This window comes from Talpa occidentalis, unplaced genomic scaffold (assembly GCF_014898055.3).
Source record: "Talpa occidentalis isolate TD23 unplaced genomic scaffold, MPIMG_talOcc4v2.1 talOcc4.13, whole genome shotgun sequence".
Classification (NCBI taxonomy): domain Eukaryota; kingdom Metazoa; phylum Chordata; class Mammalia; order Eulipotyphla; family Talpidae; genus Talpa; species Talpa occidentalis.
The window spans coordinates 78,034,828-78,054,277 of record NW_023601322.1 but is presented as its reverse complement, the minus strand read 5'-3'; the positions used below and the strand labels follow the sequence as shown (position 1 = coordinate 78,054,277).

At 36.9% G+C, this 19,450-nt stretch overlaps 1 protein-coding gene across 10 annotated transcripts in view; it reads left to right on the top strand.

Moving 5' to 3' along the window:
- CCDC192 (coiled-coil domain containing 192) overlaps nucleotides 1-19,450 on the top strand; it is a 247,052-nt gene that overhangs the window by 17,769 nt on the left and 209,833 nt on the right. For 9 of the 10 annotated variants that reach the window (XM_054694460.1, XM_054694457.1, XM_054694458.1 and 6 more), the window contains one exon: nucleotides 14,108-14,215. The exons of the other annotated variant lie outside the window; for it this stretch is intronic. In XM_054694460.1, coding sequence (XP_054550435.1) covers nucleotides 14,108-14,215 — 108 coding nt within the window. The remainder of the gene's footprint in view (nucleotides 1-14,107; nucleotides 14,216-19,450) is intronic. 10 annotated transcript variants of the gene reach the window in all.

The following is a 19,450-nucleotide window of genomic DNA, read 5'->3' as shown; positions in this document are numbered from 1 at the left end:
TTCTGGAAGAGTCTTACTTTCATTTTTATACCTTTTTTATTAACTGGGTTTTTGAAACATAATTGATAGGATATTTATGTCAACAGAGATGATGCTCAATATGTGTATTTTTCCATTTCTCCTCCTTACTAATGTTCACTTATCTGTGTCTCTCCCCTTCTTCAACCTTTATCAGACTATGAGCTCCTGGAGAGTAGGAATTTGATTGATTCATCTTTATCCTCCAGGGCTTAGCTCTGGATTTTAGATATAAAAAGCACTCAATATATATGTGAATGGTTTTCATGTGTTTGTTATCAAATAGATGGACACATGTTTTTCAGTTAGATTCAGCTCTGGAATCATACATTTATTATGAAGGAAAATTAAATTGTAAGTTATTTTAAAATTAATTGTGGCTCAGAAACATTCTTTGGAAAGAAGTAAACCTATTTTGCTTGCCTCAAATGCTTAAGAAAAAAATGCTATAAATTCTAGAACAACTACTTTTCCTAGGAGCTATTACTACTTGGAATCTTTCTTAAATTGGACATATTTATGCCTGTGTGGTGCCCATACTATGAATACTATTAATTGTTCTGAATATAGCATCATTTGGCCTTTTTTATCCTCTTACAATCTTTTGTGGTAATCTATTATAGTTACTTAAAATCCAGAGAAAAGTTTCCTATCATAATTTTCTTTGTGACTACTTAAAATGTAATGCTGTGATCAAATGGCCTGGCTTCAAAATTGATTTATAATTAAAAACACAATCTGGTATCCACAAGGTAACTTTTAAATTACTCAATTCTTAACCTTTAGTGTGGTAGGAAAATAGCCATCATCATTTACCATCTAGATAAAGTGAATCCAACTACATCTTGAAAAAGTCATTCCTCAAATAATTTGCAGAAAAATAAAGGCATAGTTAAAAAAACTCAATCATTAGAAATTTTAGTTATTAGAAATGTTTGTAAGTATTTAAATTTTAAATACTCATTAGAAATTTTAGTAACTTTTTAAACACATCAAATCTCTCTGTATCAAGTAGCGATTCTGGCAAATAAGCATTATAGTAGATGGAAGAATACTGGCGCATCGTCTCAAGCAAAACAAGAGAAACCAAGTTCTTGTCACAAATTATTGGGTGATATAGTCTGCCATATATGAGAATACCCTAACTCCCTTTTTTGTCCATATAGATACATTTTTCACTCATTGATTCATAAGTTTGAGGACACTGCTCTATCTTTCTAGAAAGACATGCTCTATTTCAGTTACATGGCTCATTTCACCATGAACAGTGTCAAGGGCAGCACTGTCCAATGAAATATACAGCAAGCCATATGTGATTTTTTAAATTTCCTAGTAAGTCACATTATAAATTTCAAATAGGGCCTCCCTGGTGGCCTACAGGTTAAATTTCAGCACTCCACAGCCTGAATTGATCCCTGGCCAGGGAGCTAACCCACATACCGTGCAGCAAGCTTCTCTATCTCTCCCACTGCTCCCCTTAGCAGTGTATTTCAGTAGATCCATCTGTTCTGCTCCCCACTCTATCTCTGGTGAAGCCTTTCACCCCCTGCACTTCTGGCCTACACCCTAGTTCTTCTACACACAAAAAATTCAAATAAATGGTAAAAGTAAATTTTAATAATATATTTTATTTAACCTAACATATCCCAAAATAGTCATTTCAACATGTAGTCAATACTTTTAAAAGTTTTGAGATAACTTACATTTTCCCTTATTGTGCTAAATCTTCAAAATCTTGTGTGTATTTTACATTGAAAAAACATCTCTCAATTCAAACACATCTCTCAATTCAAACTACCACATTTTAAGTATACAAAAACTACAAGACTGCTGCATTGGAGGTTGGTCAACAGTACCACTCTTCATACTCATTGTCTGATTTAGTTATTAATTGTGAAATGTTCTCTGTCACTTTTTTCTCTTTGGGCAGTAAGGATGAAAAAGGAAAAATTTCAGTTTTATCACCTCAGTTTAAGCAAAGTTCAAGCTAGACTATACATATGGCTTCTCCTCTTTCATATCTTGGAAGATTATGTATTATTTTTAGCAGCACAATAGAAACTGAAGAATCACTGCTAATTTTACCATTGGATTATCCTTTTATGTAATTCAACAATTTTTTTTTTCAATCTTTTTAACAATTCATGCTTAGAAATAAGTGATGAGGGCCTTCCCTGGTGCCGCGGCGGTTCAGCACTGGGCTGTGAAACTGCCCGCAGCCTCGGCAGTGCAGATTCAATCCCCGGCTGCCAGAGAGGGTCCCACATGGTGCGCAGACCTCTCTGCCGCGCCCGCTGCTCCCCTCAGCAGTGTACTTCGTCAGTCTGCCTGTTCTGTTCCCTGATCTGGCTCTGGTGAATCCTCTCACCCTCCCACGAATCTGGCCTGTACCCCGGTTCTTGTATAAATAAATAATCTTTAAAAAAAAAAGATCATCAAGAGCCAACAGTATGTCAAGACTAGCAAAAGACTCCAATGGATCTGTATGATAACTGCAAAATAGAATGAGTTAATTCCATTTTTTTAAAAGATTTATTTATTTTTTATTTATTTATACAAGCACTGGGTACAGTCAGAAGTGCGAGAGGGTGAGAGAATTCACCAGAGCCAGAGCGGGGAGCAGAGCAGGCAGAAGGACCGAAGTACACTGCTGAGGGGAGCAGCAGGCGGCAGGAGAGGTCTGCGCGCCATGCGGGACCCTCCTCCGGTGGCCGGGGAGCAGCCGGGGATCGAACCGGCGCTGCAGAGGCCGCGGGCAGCTTCGCAACCCAGCGCTCAACCACTGCGCCACCGGGGAGGCCCTTTTAAAAAATAAATACATGTTCTTTGTTCATTGTGTAATTCTTCATACAACCTCTAAGAATAAGTCATGAAATAGAGATTTTTACAAAAACAACAACTCAACAAAGAAACTCTAAACTATATTTGGGTCTACTGACCTCAGGATATATTGAGAATTAACTTGCATTAATTAAGCAGTGATGTCGGGAAGGGGGATGGCTTTCTGAATTTTTCTTTCATTTCCTGTAAGTTTCTATCTCACATAACAGCCTTTCCCGAGTTTCTTCCTCAAAAATTCCTTGGCAAACTTTATCTTCTTATCTGCAATCCACACTCCTCTTGTTCTTCCTTATTCTCCCCCTTTGCATCTCTGACTCCCAAAAGGAAATGTTTAGGAAGAAAGATCAAGGCAGATAAGAAATGGAGACCAAACAATTCTCAAGCAGAAGAGGCTGAGGTCTGTGCCCTCTTCTACTATGAGCTTGAATTTTCACTCTTATCTTGTACATAATGATGTAATTTTTTTTCCCAACAAGGCGTAGCTGGGCTAAGTATAGTTGTATAATGCAAAGATCACCAGAGTTTCTAAGAGTTTTGGGTCCTTAATATCAAATCTCAGGGTCTTTTCTAGGCTGTGAATTGCCCAAAGTAAAACCATAGAAAGATAAAACCTAGAGCTTAAAAAGCAAAAAATTTTTGAACTTCCTTCTGTGCATCAGATATGCTAAGCATTTTTCTGCATTACCACATTTAATCATCTTAGTTGTCCCCATTGCATAGAGTCCTCCATATTTAAAGTAGAGGAGATGGAACAGTTCATAAAAATTAAATTACTTGCTTAAGGTCACATGGATAATAAATAATCAGTTAGATTCATATTTAAAATCAATAGAACCTACTCTAGTTTGTATTGAGGAAAATGAATTATTAAAGGATTATTAATATAATTATTAATATAATAATATATATATAATTATATATTAAGCATTTCATAACTTTTCTAGGACAATCAGAAAATCAGACTTGGCGACTATACCCAATTACCCCTGCCAGATTCTGTTGAAGAATCTATTACCGTTGCTTCTGGGCAAAGACCCCAAATTATTTGTCACTTTCCCTGACTATGAGATATTACTTCTGGGTCTTCTGTTAACTACAGCCTCTGAAAACAGACTAATCTTGTCAACCTGGCCAGATTGCATCCTATTTGACACCTTTTGCATATCACTCTCATCTTTATTAAAGTCTCAGGCTGATGTGTGTAATTGTTGAAGCCTAAGTCACATGGTTACACCTTGGATACAAAAGACACTTGATAGGGAGTTGCTGGTTTATACTTTGGAGAGGTGGGATTCACGAAATGGGAAATTTTCCAAACAGGGAAAGACACTAGGCAGGAAAAACATCTTAACAAGCGGGCTAACACAGAGTGCAAGACAAACGAGATATTATAACCTCGTTTCACAGATAAAGAAACTGAGAACCACTGAATGGCTAATACTGGCTATGCTATGCCATTTTCTCTGATATTCTGGCTATGTTCCTTGTAACATTTTGACTGTGGGACCTTAAAAGAAGTGGAAATTCACAGCGAATGAGAGCTCTACCATCTGTCCTCTGCTTACCTTATCACATTGGAATGTACTATGGAAAGTATTGCTGAATTTTTATCTGATCCAAAGGGTACATAACACATTTCTCCTTCAGATTTTTATAAAGAGGGGAGTCTACACAAATGCCAAGTTGGGAAGGGGATGTGGTTTCTTATGGAAAAGTTTTCTCATGGAACATCAAGTTCAAGTAAGGATTTGCTTGCTAAATTTTGAGGACATAATTTAGAACATTGAAGTATTTATCACTGCAATTAAATTTCCTGGAGTTTTTGAAAACTGATTTATTTAGAGTCTAACATTTACTGGCAGAAAAGAATTACCTTCACTCTGAATGCTATCAATCATAAAACATTTGTTGTTGATTACACATAGTGTAGCAATAAGTTATTCACCCAACTAACTTTGAAAATTCCCAGGCAATTTGGGCAATACAGTTCTATCACTTCACACATAAAATAACCTGAAAATCCTTTTTCCCAGAGGCATATATGTTTCCTAAAACAATGGGATACTGTGGGAGAATAAGAACATTTTAGTTAATATGCTAAAATCAAAACTTGTGTATGATGTGTCACCAAAAAGTCAGTTATTCAAAGCAATATTTATAAATAGGGAAAGTATTTGCACTATTATATATCCCATAAAACCAATATTTTATTTAAAAATAAATAGTATTTTGGGGATGTTTTCTTTATTAAGCAGGAAAATCCTTTCCCTTATGTATTTTTCTCTATTTTATAGTTTTTATTTTATTCAATTTTTTCATTTTGTTCTCATAATAATCCTGCAAAAGTAGGTAGAGTAGTTGAATTAATTTTAAATCAACTAATTCCTTCACTCCATAACTTATCTGCTGTATACATCTGTATTAGGTAAGTTATTTTTATTTTAAATTTTGTTAAAATACAAATAACAGTGGAGAAAAAGGAACTCTACTATACTGTTGGTGGGAGTGCAAACTGGTGCAACCACTATGGAAAGCTGGGTGGAGGTTCCTCAAACTGCTAAAAACAGAGCTTCCATATGATCCAGCAATTCCACTCCTAGGGATCTACCCAAAGGACACAAAAACATTAATTCAAAAGGACACATGCGGGCCTCCCCTGGTGGTGCAGCGGTTGAGCGCTGAGCTGTAAAGCTGCCTGCAGCCTCTGCAGCGCCGGTTCGATCCCCGGCCGCAGGGCGAGGGTCCCACATAGCGTGCAGACCTCTCCTGCTGCCCACTGCTCCCCTCAGCAGTGTACTTCTTTGTTGGTCTGCCTGTTCTGTTCTCCGCTCTGGCTCTGGTGAATTCTCTCACTCTCCCACACTTCTGACTGTACCCAGTGCTTGTATAAATAAATAAAATAAAATAAAATCTTTAAAAAAAATTAAAAAAAAAGGACACATGCACCTCTATGTTTACTGCAGCATTATTTATAATAGGTAAGCTATGGAAACAACCCAAATGCCCAAAAATAGATGACTGGATCAAGAAGATGTGGTACATAAGCACAATGGAATATTACTCAGCAATTAAAAAAGATAAACTCATGCCATTTGCAGCAACATGGATAGAGCTGGAAGGGATCATGCTCAGTGAAATAATCCACAAAGAAAAAGAAAAATACCGGATGGTCTCACTTATAGGAGGAGTGTAGAGGATCCAAATAAGGGATCAGGAAAAAAACTAATAATAATAAAGTAAAAATCAAAATCAACAGGCAACTATAAATCAGAGACATACTAAAGGGGAGAGAAGGCAGTAGAATGAGAACTAGAGTGGGAAGAGCACAAAGGACCATCGCGAAAGTTCACAGGTGAATGGGTGATGGGAATTTTACAGGGACTATAACCAAGATGAAAATGCATCCATTGTGCAAAAATGAAAAATGATGTAAAAAATATATAAAATAATTAAAAATAAATTAAAAAAGAAAAGAAAAAGAAAATACAAATAACATAAAATGGACCATTTTAACCATTTTTAATAGTACAGTTCAGTAGTGTAAAGCAATTTTATATTTTTGTGCAACCACTCTCCAGAAATTTCTCATCTTAAAAAACTGAAATTCTCACCCATTAAATAAGAACTCCCACATCCCCTTGTCCTTTATTCTTTAAGTACATCAACATATTTTTAATAATGAATTACCTTGTTACACCTTTTTAATTTTTTTATTATGAATTAAATATATTCTCATTATTAAAATCTTTACTTCACGGTCAATAGGATGGGTAAATACTAACTGCTGTGAGGTTACAGTTACAACAAACAGGCCTCCCTGGGAATGGGGTGCTACTTGCTCTACTGTTCAGAGAAAGGAAAAAAATTTTTTTCTTTAAAATTTGGGGAATTTCCCTAGGAAGAAAATACTATTTATTCATCTCCATGATTTACAGTAGAGGAATCTAGAACATATCACTATCTTATTCATTAAGATTTTGTATTTTATTTTAGTAAAAATTAAAGATGGCTAGAATACACTATTCCTTCTAAACAAGGAATTTATTTTTTTCTTTATTTATTTGTATATATTTTACATCATTACTCATTTTTAAACAATACTTGCTTTTTTGGACTTTATAATTTGGATAATGTGAGTGGTGTTGAGAAAGATGCTTAAGCACCCTTATAATATATGCAAAATAATGTGCATGTATGCTTTGTGTTGTGTGTGTGAGAGGGTATGTGTTATGAATTCCTTAAAGGCTCCTGTGTAAGCAAGTGCATGAACATTTTTTTCTAGTAAGATAATTAACAGGCAGCATCAAGTGCTCAAAGAGGTTTATGATGCTCAAAGTTTTAAGAAATTACCCATAAAATCAAAATGGTAGAGTGCTATTTTAGGTCACAGCACAAATTCTATAAGCCCTTATAACCCAATCCCTGTTTTACTGTTCACTTAATTTAAACTATGGAAGATACATACCATATACTTAGTTCCTTTTCTCCTTTGATACTATTTATACATGATCTCTAGAACCTACATAGCAATGTTATTTGAAATAGAGCTTGATATTTGAAAATGGGCTAAGATGTCTCTTGCTTCCTCCTAGCATCTACTAGAATTCTCATCAAAGAATAAGAATGAGGTCCCAAAGCACAGAGCAGTATATTATGAATGAGCATAAAAATTTTAAATTAACCACTAAACTTTTGACATTCTTTTGATTTTTACATAAAACTAAATCCCAGGATTTTTGTATTGGAAATTCTAGGCTAAGAATTCTAGTGAGGGTATTAATCCTGTCTGTCTTGTTACTACTTATTTCCCCATTGCTCAACATAGTACCTGACAAAGAGTGAGTTCTCAAATATTTTTTGTACTTAAATCGAATTGCTTCAAACTGAATTAAAATGAGTTGTCCTGTTGGGAGTTTTGGTAAACCATTATTTTTAAAGTTATTTATGAAACTATCAAATGCCACTTGTCATTTCTCTTCAACTTTCATGCCAACAATGTTTTATAAATCAAAATCTAAGACAACAAACCATTTCAAACATCTTTTCCTTTTATTCCACCAGTGATGCTACAGAAATGGAAATGAAAAAAAAAAAAGAATTTAAACTTTCTTTCTAGAAAAATAGTATCCTGAACCCTTGTTAAAGCAACTTAATACTGAGGGCCTCCCCTGGTGGCACAGGCACTGTGAAGCTTTCTGCAGCCTCTGCAGCGCCGGTTAGATGCCAGCCAGCCGGCAAGGGTCCCACATGGTGGGGCAGACCTCTCCTATCTCACCCACTGCTCCCCTCAGCAGTGTATTTCGTCAGTCTGCTTGTTCTATTCCTGGTGAATCTTCTTACCCTCCTGCGCATCTTGTCTGTACCCCAGTTCTTGTATAAAATAAATAAATAAATCTTTAAAAAAAAAGTCAACTTAATACTGAATACAGGTCTATCATGGATTTGGTACAGGGGCATTCAGGGGCCATGGCTATGGAAAGGCCACCTAACATAACATTCAATTGACAATCTAACAAAGATTCCTTAGATAGACGTTCTCTGCATTTCTACATTTCATAAACAAGTAAGAATTTCTACACCCAAGATAATTGACTTATTTCTAGTAGGACTGCCAACTTTTCAATTTTTTTCAAGAAAAAAAAACTGAGACAATAATATCCATATACTATAACCATCATTTGTTAAAGAAAAAGCCTCTTCAAATGATAATAGAAGAATGATCATAATCTCAGATTAAAACATAGCCCTCTAAAGGGAATGAATTCAGCTTCATGAAAAATTCACCAATGTTCTTTTACTTTTGTCCTTTTCTTGCTGACTGGTAAAAATGTTATCACTAACCAGCACTGATCTATGGGCTGGAATCTGGAAACCACTCATTAAAAAAAAAAAAAAAATCCCTTTGACCTGAGGTTTCTTTGCTTTCCTCTCAAGATCAGTTCTCATCCTTCCCTGCTCTGTTCTTTTCCAGGTAATCTGTTTCCTCTGGTCTTGTCATACAGGCTCTCTTGCCCTTTGACTTCTTGTTGGGTTCAAACTCAGGGAGATACAGAAAGTGAGAATAGAAAGTGAGAAGAGAAGAAATTAGTCTGCTGGTTCACTCTGTTCTTCCCCACCATCAAACACCATTGCCTGGGCACAAGTTGGCAGTGACTGTATTCCTCTGCTCAAGGTCTCAGTTCATGGGAAGGGGCTCTCCCCAAGCACTCTTTCTAGATCTAATTATAATGCTCTTTCCTTATCTCCCCACCACCTCTTTGGGTTAAGGCAATACAAAAGGTGATTTGGCTCCTAAGTGTTGCCTCACCTCCTTGTGGTGCTCTTAAGGTACCCGTATCTTTGTAAATAGTGCCTTTAAACTCCTTTCAATGACTCCATTGGGACCAGGCCAACACATTCTTCATTTAAAAGTGAAAAAATTGGGGGCCTCCCTGGTGGTGCAAGGGGTTAAGTCTCAGCACTATAAAGCTGTCCACAGCCACTGCAGCACGCGTTCAATCCCCAGCCAGGAAGGTGACCCACATGACTCAGCAGACCTCTCCTGTCCCATCCACTGCTCCCATCAGCAGTGGATTTCAGTGAATCCACCTGTTCTGTTCCCCACTCTGTCTCTGGTGAATCCTCTTACCCCTCCCCTGCACCTCTGGCCTGTACCCCAGCTCTTCTTTGCATAAATACATAAATCTTTAAAAAAATAAAAGTGAAAAAATTTCCAAGAAATGATGCTCAAATGTCCATGTGGTCCAAATCACATTGTTAGCTTGAATCAAGTCATGTCCAGAATGTAGCCTTTCGGATTACAAGCATAGTTCTTAGTCAATAATATCCGTCACCTGGCCATCTCCTTCACAATCATATTAATGGGCACTTTCTAGACTCCCCTTTGTGCTTTGTTAATAGTTGTAGTTTGTTCAAGTTCTAAATTTCAGTGTCGTATTAGGTAACAATTGAGGCAATCCCAATATAAATGTATACTGTTTTCACTACAATAGAATGGAATCAAGAAAACGTAGTTTTTAATTGGTTGCCTCCATAGAAATGAGTAATTTAGCTTAAGAAACTATTGCAAAAGCTAAACACAAAAGGATAAGAAAATGACAAAATTGGACCTCTCAGTGGTTCAGGGGTTAAGCACAACACTGTGAAGCTATCCATAGCCTTTGCAGCACAAGTTTGATACCCTGCCAGCCAGGGAGCTACCCACATGGCACAGCAGACCTCTCCTGTCTCACCCGCTGCTCCCCTCAGCAGTGTATTTCAGCCAGTCTGCCTGTTCTGTTCCTCACTCCACCTCTGGTGAATCTTCTCACCCCCCTGCATCTCTGGCCTGTACTCCAGTTCTTGTATGCATAAATACATAAATCTTTAAAAAAGAAAAAGAAAACGAAAATGACAAAATTCTCCACTGTAAAATAAATTCTGATCACCAAAGGCACCAAAGACATGGAGAGGGATGCCTTCAATCTGTACAGGGTAAGGAGCTGAGTGGAGAGAGTAAGGCAGGGGTGGGTGCTGGGAAAAGACTCCTCTGTATGAGAAATAATAAGTAGGTTGTAGGGCCTTCAGTGCCTGTCAAGCAAGGGGAAAGAGAAATAGACAGTGGTAGTAAATAGACATCAGCAGGAAGCTTGACCGTTACAAATATGTTGAAAGCATATTTTATCTGGCAGGAAGTTACTGCACCACTGAGCAGGGGCTGCTGCTAGAGTCCTGGACATCAGATTGCTAGAAATATTTAATTGCCTTAAAGTGACCCATGTCAAAATGCACTTCTATAAAGGTGGAATTTGTCATAACCCTCAGCCTTATTTAACAATCATCCTTTCAAACAAATGAATACACATATTTATCATATTAACTTTGTTCTTAATTGCATACTTGATTGAATTTCCACTGCTATGACTTGATCACGTGCTATTTCTTTTTTTTTTTTTTTTGATCTTGTGCTATTTCAAAAGTGTCTGTATGGGTACTTTTTTTTGAAACTGGGGTTTAAAAATAAGCTAGAAACTTTTAATATCAAAGGATCCTTTTTAAAGGAAATGGGGTAATGGATTTATTCATGGTAACATTAATTGAGTGCTTCATCTAACAGCTGCCTGCTTTACCTCATTTAAATCCTCACAACCATCCTCAACGCCACCTTTTCGCCCTCTGCTGCACTGTCTGGCCCTAGCTTTGGCAAGCAGAATTTCTCTTACCTCTGATCCCTGGCATTTCCCCAAGCCAGATGCATAGAAATTATTGTCACTTTTATAGACTTTTAGCATAAAAGGCAGCTCCTGGTGCAACCACCTTCTGAGCCTTCAATCAATGAACAACTAATTATTGAGTTCCAACTAAATGCTTAGTGAAGTCCATTTTAACCTCTGCATGCGGGGACCTTTCCAAGTGTGGCATGTGGATTCATGTGGGTAGAAGAGTTCATCAACAGAGACCTTAAACCAGTTGTGAAGGGTGGGAAGGGTTTGCATTGCTGAGCAAGAAGAGAGGTCATTGTAAGACATTGTTAAGACAAAGAAATACATTACTGAAGAGCAAGGAAAAAGACAATGAAATAATATTGGGATGGGGTAGAGAAATCAGCAAAAATTACATTAGAAAAAATGGGTAGGTTTCCCCCTAGATTCTCAAATGAGGACACTCTGTAGTTAAAGGAAAATTTACTTTTATAATTTTCTGTAAGTTTTGCCACTTGGTAGGCTGACGTGCATAATAGTTTAGTGTATTTACTATAATGAAAGAGTTCACTTAAGTTTTAGTATTCTCAATATTCTTGGTTAGCTACAGGCATGTAAACTACTGATTTGATATTTAGGTAAAAATTTTTAAGACAGATTAGAAATTAAAAATTGGAACCACTATTGAATTACTGGGATTTACCATTTGAAAATTCAAACACTGACAATCCCCAGATACCTGTATATGTAGTATATTTTCAGCATGGTATATTATACTTTTTATTACTATAAATCACTCATTATTTACTTTAACCACCAACACAGTTTGGCATTATAATAAACATAAATTGCTATAGTTAGGATGTGTCCACACAATCCTGAAGTAGAATGAATTGAACGGTCTAAGTCTCACTTTCTGCTCACCTGCCATTGCTGAATAGCAAAACACTGTACAATCACTAACTACCTCTAACTTTTTAGGGTACTTGAAACCACACATCTACCTCCAAAACCTCTAACCCCATGTTTACTGATTTCTAAAATTGTTCTTGACAATTTTTTTTTTTTTTAATAGAGGCCATGCACTGGGTACAGTCAGTTTTCACCAGAGCCAGAGCAGGGAGCTACACTGCTGAGGAGAGCAGCGGGCGGCAGGAGAGGTCTTGCTAGGGAAATTCACCGTTCTTGACCAATTTCTTGACAATTTTTACTCCTTTGATTGGTTAATGGAAATTGCCTCCTATTAAAAAAATGCTCCTATTATAAGCCATTCTTACCTTAGGGTAGATACACTTAACGATTCTTTTCTTAAGTGAGTAGGGGGACAGAAAGGCAAGTCACAGAGTGAAAAGAGGAAGTTGGTGGCTGGGGCCATTGTGCAGAAGACAGATCTGGCATTCTAAAGTTTGTTCAGAACTCTCCCTGTATAACACAGAGTTTCACAAATCTACCTGTACAATAAATCCTATGTTACCTAATAACAGTCTTCAGTTAAGACTGTTTCATTTGGCTAGGCTTTTGTCTTACTGCAAATGGTTGTCCTTCTTAGCTGAGGAAATTTGGGATATTTGAAGAAAAGGACCTTGAGAAACAGATTAGCTGTTCTTGCTGGATCTACTCACAGAATTTGAAAGATTTGTATTTGATATCAAACATCAGGCAAAAATATTCACCCTGGAAATAGCAGGGATTCCCAGTATTTTAGGAAGTTAGGTAATTTTATTACATAAAATGAATGATACATAAGGATAAATACCAGAATTTTGTTTTGAGGCCTTTTGGGGGGGAAGATATTTAGGACTGACTTTTGAAATTATTGGAATCATCATGAGATACTCAGGATCATTAGTTCATCCCAAACCAAACCATTACTTCATCCCTAGCCAAGGATCTTCATTTCCCAGAAGTGAACATTTTGGGGAGATTATGCGGTGACATGTGGTAGAGCTTGACCTCAGAGTGAGGTTGTTTTTGAGATGTAGCAACATTTCTTTGCCTCTCACCCATGGAGTTTCATTTATATCTGTGGCAGAGCTCAAGGTTCAGGTACTATATGAACAATTATAGGAACTGGATGAATGCTTTATTTTTATGGATGGTTCCATTTACCACCAGATGGCTCTATTGTATCATCAGGAAATGCACACATGTGTAAAATCAGTAGGCTCCTAAACGAAAGGCAAAAAAACAAAGGAGCAGTTTTTTTTTGTCTTTTTTTTTTTTTAATATGTAGGAACACAGTTCATTCTTTTTATGGTTAATTGGAAGCAGCTGCAGCAGCCTGCATATTCACAAGAAAGCAGGACACACCCAACCAGGCTATAGAAAGTTCATAATCCTACCACATAGGAGGTTTTCCTTTCCAAGTTTTCATATTGCTCTGTAATTGTTAATTAATTGTCACTACAGTCAGGAAGCGCTTTAGCCTCAGTAAGACCTCTAACTGATATTTTCAAACCAATTTTGCATACTCTTTTGCTTGTAGATGAGAAACAGTAACTGTAGAACGATTTTGAGGGGCAGAATCTATATATCTGTTGATTTGAGTCACATTAGCCATAATCTGAGGATGATTTGATGATAAATCAGGTGGTATCTTTGCTTTAATACAGTTTGTAATAACAGGATGGTGGTCAGAGAAACGAGCTTCTCTAAGTTCAAATGAAACTGTTTCTCAACATAGGTGAATGTTAAACATGTAGGCATTCTAGGTGACAGTTCTTACTAGAAATGTGAAATGTTTGTCACAACTTCTCAAAGGAAAGGTCTTTTTGTATCAAAAAGATTAACCACATTGAAACATTGGGTAATTTATTCTAACTTTGTAGAGCTGATCATTGTCACCACCTAATATGCTTATTTTCTATACTATTATAGGATAATATGTAGACTCATACTATTAAATAAGACTCTTTTTATAACATTTTGCTACTTTATTACTGAATGGAAGCAGAAAGGAGAGGATTTGTGGACCTTTACTAAGCACAGCCTTAGTCCAAAACATTATTTCAGATGCTCTCGGGAAACTATCAAATGCCAAAAAGTAATTCTTGATTATTGTTTTAAAGAAAGAGTCCCTGGATACTGGACAAATGGCATTTACTTTGGCACAACTCAAGTCCTTGGAGATTTGCCTAAAGGAAGCAGAAGAAAAGGCTAAAGCCTTATCCGAACAGGTAATACCTGTCACTGGGACTGGAAATAAATGTTCTCGGTGTGCAGTAAATAAATGTAAATCTAAATACATGCTTTAACCTCTGCAACTACTAATATACATGCACCCATGTGCACAAAGCATTTCTTTCATCTTAGATAAAACAGGTTACTTTTATACATATATTTTGATTTTCATTTACCACACCCTGTGAGTTAGGTAAGTCATCTTTATGCAAGTAGTTTTCCTGAGTAAGTGAAGCATATTTGCATTATAAGCAGATAAACCCAAATGAAGATAAAATCATATGAACCACACAGGAGTAATTTTCTCTCATTAATTGAGGGAAGAGAGTTCTTGAAATACTGGCTTTCTTCTTAGATTTTTGAAACTCACAGAAGCAAAGCAGATCACGGGTGGAACACAGCCCCCTTACTTGGCAGCCTGGAACTTAATAGGTTATCTGCATACACAGCAGTCTCTGGTTTCTGAGGGGCTAAGTGGGTATCATTTAAGCTCAGACCAGGGACTTGATCATTTCCTAATATGATTACACTTTGCCAACAGAATAATATATGGTACAAATCCCAGCATTACTATTCCCCTTCTCCCACCCGTGGCAGGGGGCCTGGACCCTAAGAGTAAACTCTCTTCCAGCACCTGGCAGGGTAGAGCTGACAATGTTTATAGATTACACAGAGGTTGATACAGTTTGATAATATATTTTTAGAAACTTTTGAAAAACAATCTTAAGAGGATTTTTTTTGCAGTTACCAAATTTGCATAACAATTGTTTTCCTAACAATGGTCTGTACAGTGACATTTTATTGCATCAGAATTTATAAGAATTTTTGCAGAAATTAGCAGAAAGGTACTGAGTTATAAGAAAAAGAATAATTAATTTGAAATGTAGTCTCATACAGCAGTGATTCTTTCAATCTACCAAAAAGTGAATCTCTTACTTTGGGTTGTGCTTATTGTTTACTGAATAAATGTGACTGGTAGGTCACCGGGGTATTTACAATGAAAGTATGTTGCCTATGGCTGAGACCCTTTGGGGAAAGTTTCCATCTCAGCCTCATGCCATAATTCTGGTTTGCCAACCAGTCTCTAAAACAAACAAACAAATAGCCTCTAACTGCAGCACAATTATAAATTACAAGAACTGTAATGATGAACATAGGATACCATTTCAAAGCAAAAAACTAAGAATTTCAGAGCCTCTAAACTAAAAGATTTTGAATGACTAACTGAAAGAGGACACCCTTGCTGGAACAAGGCTGCCCTTAGAAGATGTTTATTTTGTAGTTGAATGTCTTTCAAAGTCTCATTTAAAATCCAACTCATCCATAAAAGTCCTCATCCTTTTTTGTTCTCTATAAAAAATATTTTTATACAACAAATCATCCTTAATATTTAAGAATCTTAACTCAATCCCTTTATGTAATATCAAAATGATTAGTTATTTTTGTTTTTTGTGGGTTTTTTTTTTTGTATTTTTAGTAGTTACCATAAATACATGGAAACTGGATTTCACTCAACTTCTCTTTACCTACCCTGAGTAAGATGCAGGTTAGGTGTTTTGGAAAGAAAGATGTTAGCAGGCCTTATGTACCCAAGTAGCTCACAGCCAAAAGAATCAATGAAAGGGGTACAGAGTGAAAATGGGTGATTTTATGCCTCCCAGATAAAGGACACAATAGGACTAAGTTGCAAGATCTGGTTGTGTTATTTTCCTGAAGAATTATCCTTAGAGTTACCATATTTGCATGACCAAGTGAATTTAACTGCAAGTTGGCAATAGTTTGAGGAAAAGGAAAGTGTGACTTTTTTTTTAAGTATGTTACAAGCATTTTCAATATTCCATTTTTAATTAAGTCCAGCATTTTATTGGATTTGGCTGTCTCTACTGTTATAGCTCTAACAGGTTAATCAAATATAGATACTATTCTCAGAAAACTTAATCCCAAGATTTTTGCTTTCGCCACTGTTTTAATTTGGTCTTTTTCTTAAGGGATAAAAAGTAAGAACATTCTCCTCCTCCCTATTTTTAAATTTAATAGGTGTTTTTAAGATGGGATAAGAGGAGCACGGGGGAAGGTAAGAAAATTGACTTTTCTTATGGTATGAGAATATTTCAGAATGGAAAACCTATCTCAAACATTTGTCCACTGGGTGCCACTGTCTTCCTTAGCAGTCTCTGCCACTAAGCGGTTGCAAAGAGACACATTGTCTTTAGTATTCAATACAACACTCTGTGCGTATGTGTGTATGTGTGCGAGAGAGAGTATTTTAACATATATTCATGTTAAGGCTTCTTTTAAAAATAAATTTAGAATTTGTCATAAGGATGTTGGGGTTGCTAAGTGGATTTCACTGATAATTCAAATCAGTTAGATCAGTCATGTGGCTGAGCATTGGCAAGCTGGACTGGCCAGAGGGGCTAGAAAGGAGAGAAAATGGTAAGCAAAAGATCATTGCTGGACCAAGAAGTGCTAGCTTACGGTATTGTCAACCAATGGCGTCTGTCTTTAAGTAAAGGCCATCTTATCATTAGTTTAATCCACCTGACCTTGTCTCTTAGACACATAGAATTAATTCAGAATGGAAAGTATAGATGCTTGGGGTTGTCATCTACACTAAACCTCTATCCATCCTGAGTCTCTGTTTACTCAAACTGAAAAGGTCCCTTTCAGAAAGATCTCTGTAAGCTCACTATAAAAAAGAAGAAACTTCAAAATAGTGAGGAAATAAGGAGATTGTGGCTACTTCCTCTGTGAGGTCATACAGTAAACAGAATTCTTTGTTGGCTTCCCTCTAGATAACAATTATTCTTTATTTCTCTGCAGCCATGCCACTATTGCCAAAATAAAAGAAACATGATAAGAGGATAATTTGCAGTTAAGATTTCTAATCTGGGCTATTCGAAGCTATAAGAAATAGGTTTGCAGCAAAAAAGTTGGCTTGAATGAGAAAGGGTCATAGGAATCCAACTCTTGTCCTGAATAATAATGGTAAATTACTCAAAACATCGCCAAGTTTTGCAAAAGAAAATACTTGATTGTATTTCCTCTAGGTGACAATCAGAGGGAGGAAATGCCTGGAAATTGAGTAAAAAGGACAAGAAGGGGCACTAGGAGAGAAGAAAAAAATGCCGAGGAGGAGGGAAAGATTTTCAAGGTTTCTGGAGAAACTCATAAATAGCAATTTTTGCTGTGTGCGGGCTTCTATCACCAGTGCATACAGAAGGGACAACGAAAAGGGTTCTGGTGAGCTGTACAAGTCATACATGCAGCTTTTGTGCTGAAACAGGCTTTAACAAAGTATCACCCAGATCCTGGCACATACATTCAGAGACATCCACTCTAGCGCGACACTGTAGGCCAGCTCCTGCGACTCAGCCCAGCATTGGGCCAGACTCTCATTCTTTAAGGGCTCCTGGTTCCCTTCCATCCTTGCCTCCCTCTGGAAGTCAACCCAGCAGAGTTCAGGCTTGTTTCTGCTCCATTCCTTGTTAGCTCTATGACTTGGGGCAATTCACTTAATTTCTCTGAGTCACAGTTGTCCTATCTAGAGGGGGTAACACACTGATTTTACTGGTTATTGTGAGAATTAAATGAGATAAATGAATCTGGCTCTTAAAAGATTCTCACTTCTGTCAGTGGTCTTACAGAACTGTTTGCTACCTCAGTCATGTCATGGGCCCGCATGCACATGTGCGTGTGTGTCTGTGTGTGTATAAGAAATTTCTTTATTGGTGTCCCTCAGAATATTTGAAAGAGGTCTAAGTCCTAACACAGCAGTTTTTCTACAGCACTTGCAATCTCATAGTTTCTCAACCAGGAACCCCTGCACACACAGGTCCCTTGTCCTAGCTTGGTTTTTTCACCATCCAGCTTTCTCTTTTACTCTTTCTTAGCTCTTGATTTAGTAAAGAAACTTTAGTATCTTAAACTTACTCTTTCTTTCTGCTTCATCCCTTGGGTCTCTGTCTCTTTCTGCTCTGTCTGGAGTTGAATGGGAATGGTATTTGGTCATTTTCAGGGGTTTCTTTAGGAAATTGGGGATAAGGGAATCACTGAGGAGGTATATGCACTAATAACTATGTAGTCAAAATTAGCTTCAGGCTTCTTCTGGGTACCATAGCAAAATATTAGTTACATATTAAGTGCCAGCATCTCTAGATAGAAAAGAGATTTCATGATTTGATGCAAGGACTAGGAGATGGGAAATCTGGGGGCTAACTTGACCTTTTTCCCCACCTAACTGTGCTTTTCTTGGGTAGGAACCAGACATAGACAAGGCACAGCAAGGAGCCACCTCTTTTGGAGCATAAAAATTTTACCCCTTTTGCTTTGATAAAGAGAGGTTTATTGATGCTATTCAAAAATGCAGAGAAATTTCAATAGCAATTAATATTATAGTTTTATTTATTTCTTACTTCTTAATAGTAGTTCATATGCCAATTTGGCATGATTTTCCTGTCAGACACTTCAGAAAGCCCCAAATAAAACTAGGCCTTTCTGTTTCCTCCCTTACTGTGCAGCAAAGTTGACCAGTTAAGTTATATAAAAAGATTCCATTCCCTTTCTTTTTCCCTCTGGGATATCCCTGCCTGAAGTTCTCTCCCTTCTTAAAAATCAACAGAAAATGCAGGGGAGGAGGAGGGAGAGGGATCAGAGGGAGGCAAGGAGGAGCACAGGGGACTGTAGTGATGGTGCACGGGTGCCTTGGGGAAGGAAATTCTACACTTGAGGGGGTTGGGAAGCAAATATTGTTTAAAAATGAACAATGATGTAAAATAAATAAATAAATAAATAAATAAATAAATAAATAAATAAATAAATAAATAAAAAATCAACAGAAACAATAATGGTGAGGAAGAATGTAAGGTGTTGTAGTAGGGTGATGTCTAAATCGCATTCTACAGGAATGCATGCCTGCTATGAGACCTCTCCAAAGCACTGTAAATGTATAGTATGGGGAGCAACTAACATTTATTAAGCACTTACCAGTGCTCCAGGTACTCTGCCTGCAATTACATAATTTCACCTGATCCACACAATAATCCTATGAGGAACACTATTATTATAACACCTATGAGGACAATGAAAGTAAAAAACATCAAGTCATTTGCCCAAGGTCATGCAGTTAATAGATGGAAAATGATGTTAGCACCCTAGTGCTTTCAAAATTCAAAGTTCCTATTCTTAAGAATATATGCATTTAGACCAAAGCCACTTAAAAGAAGTTTCCC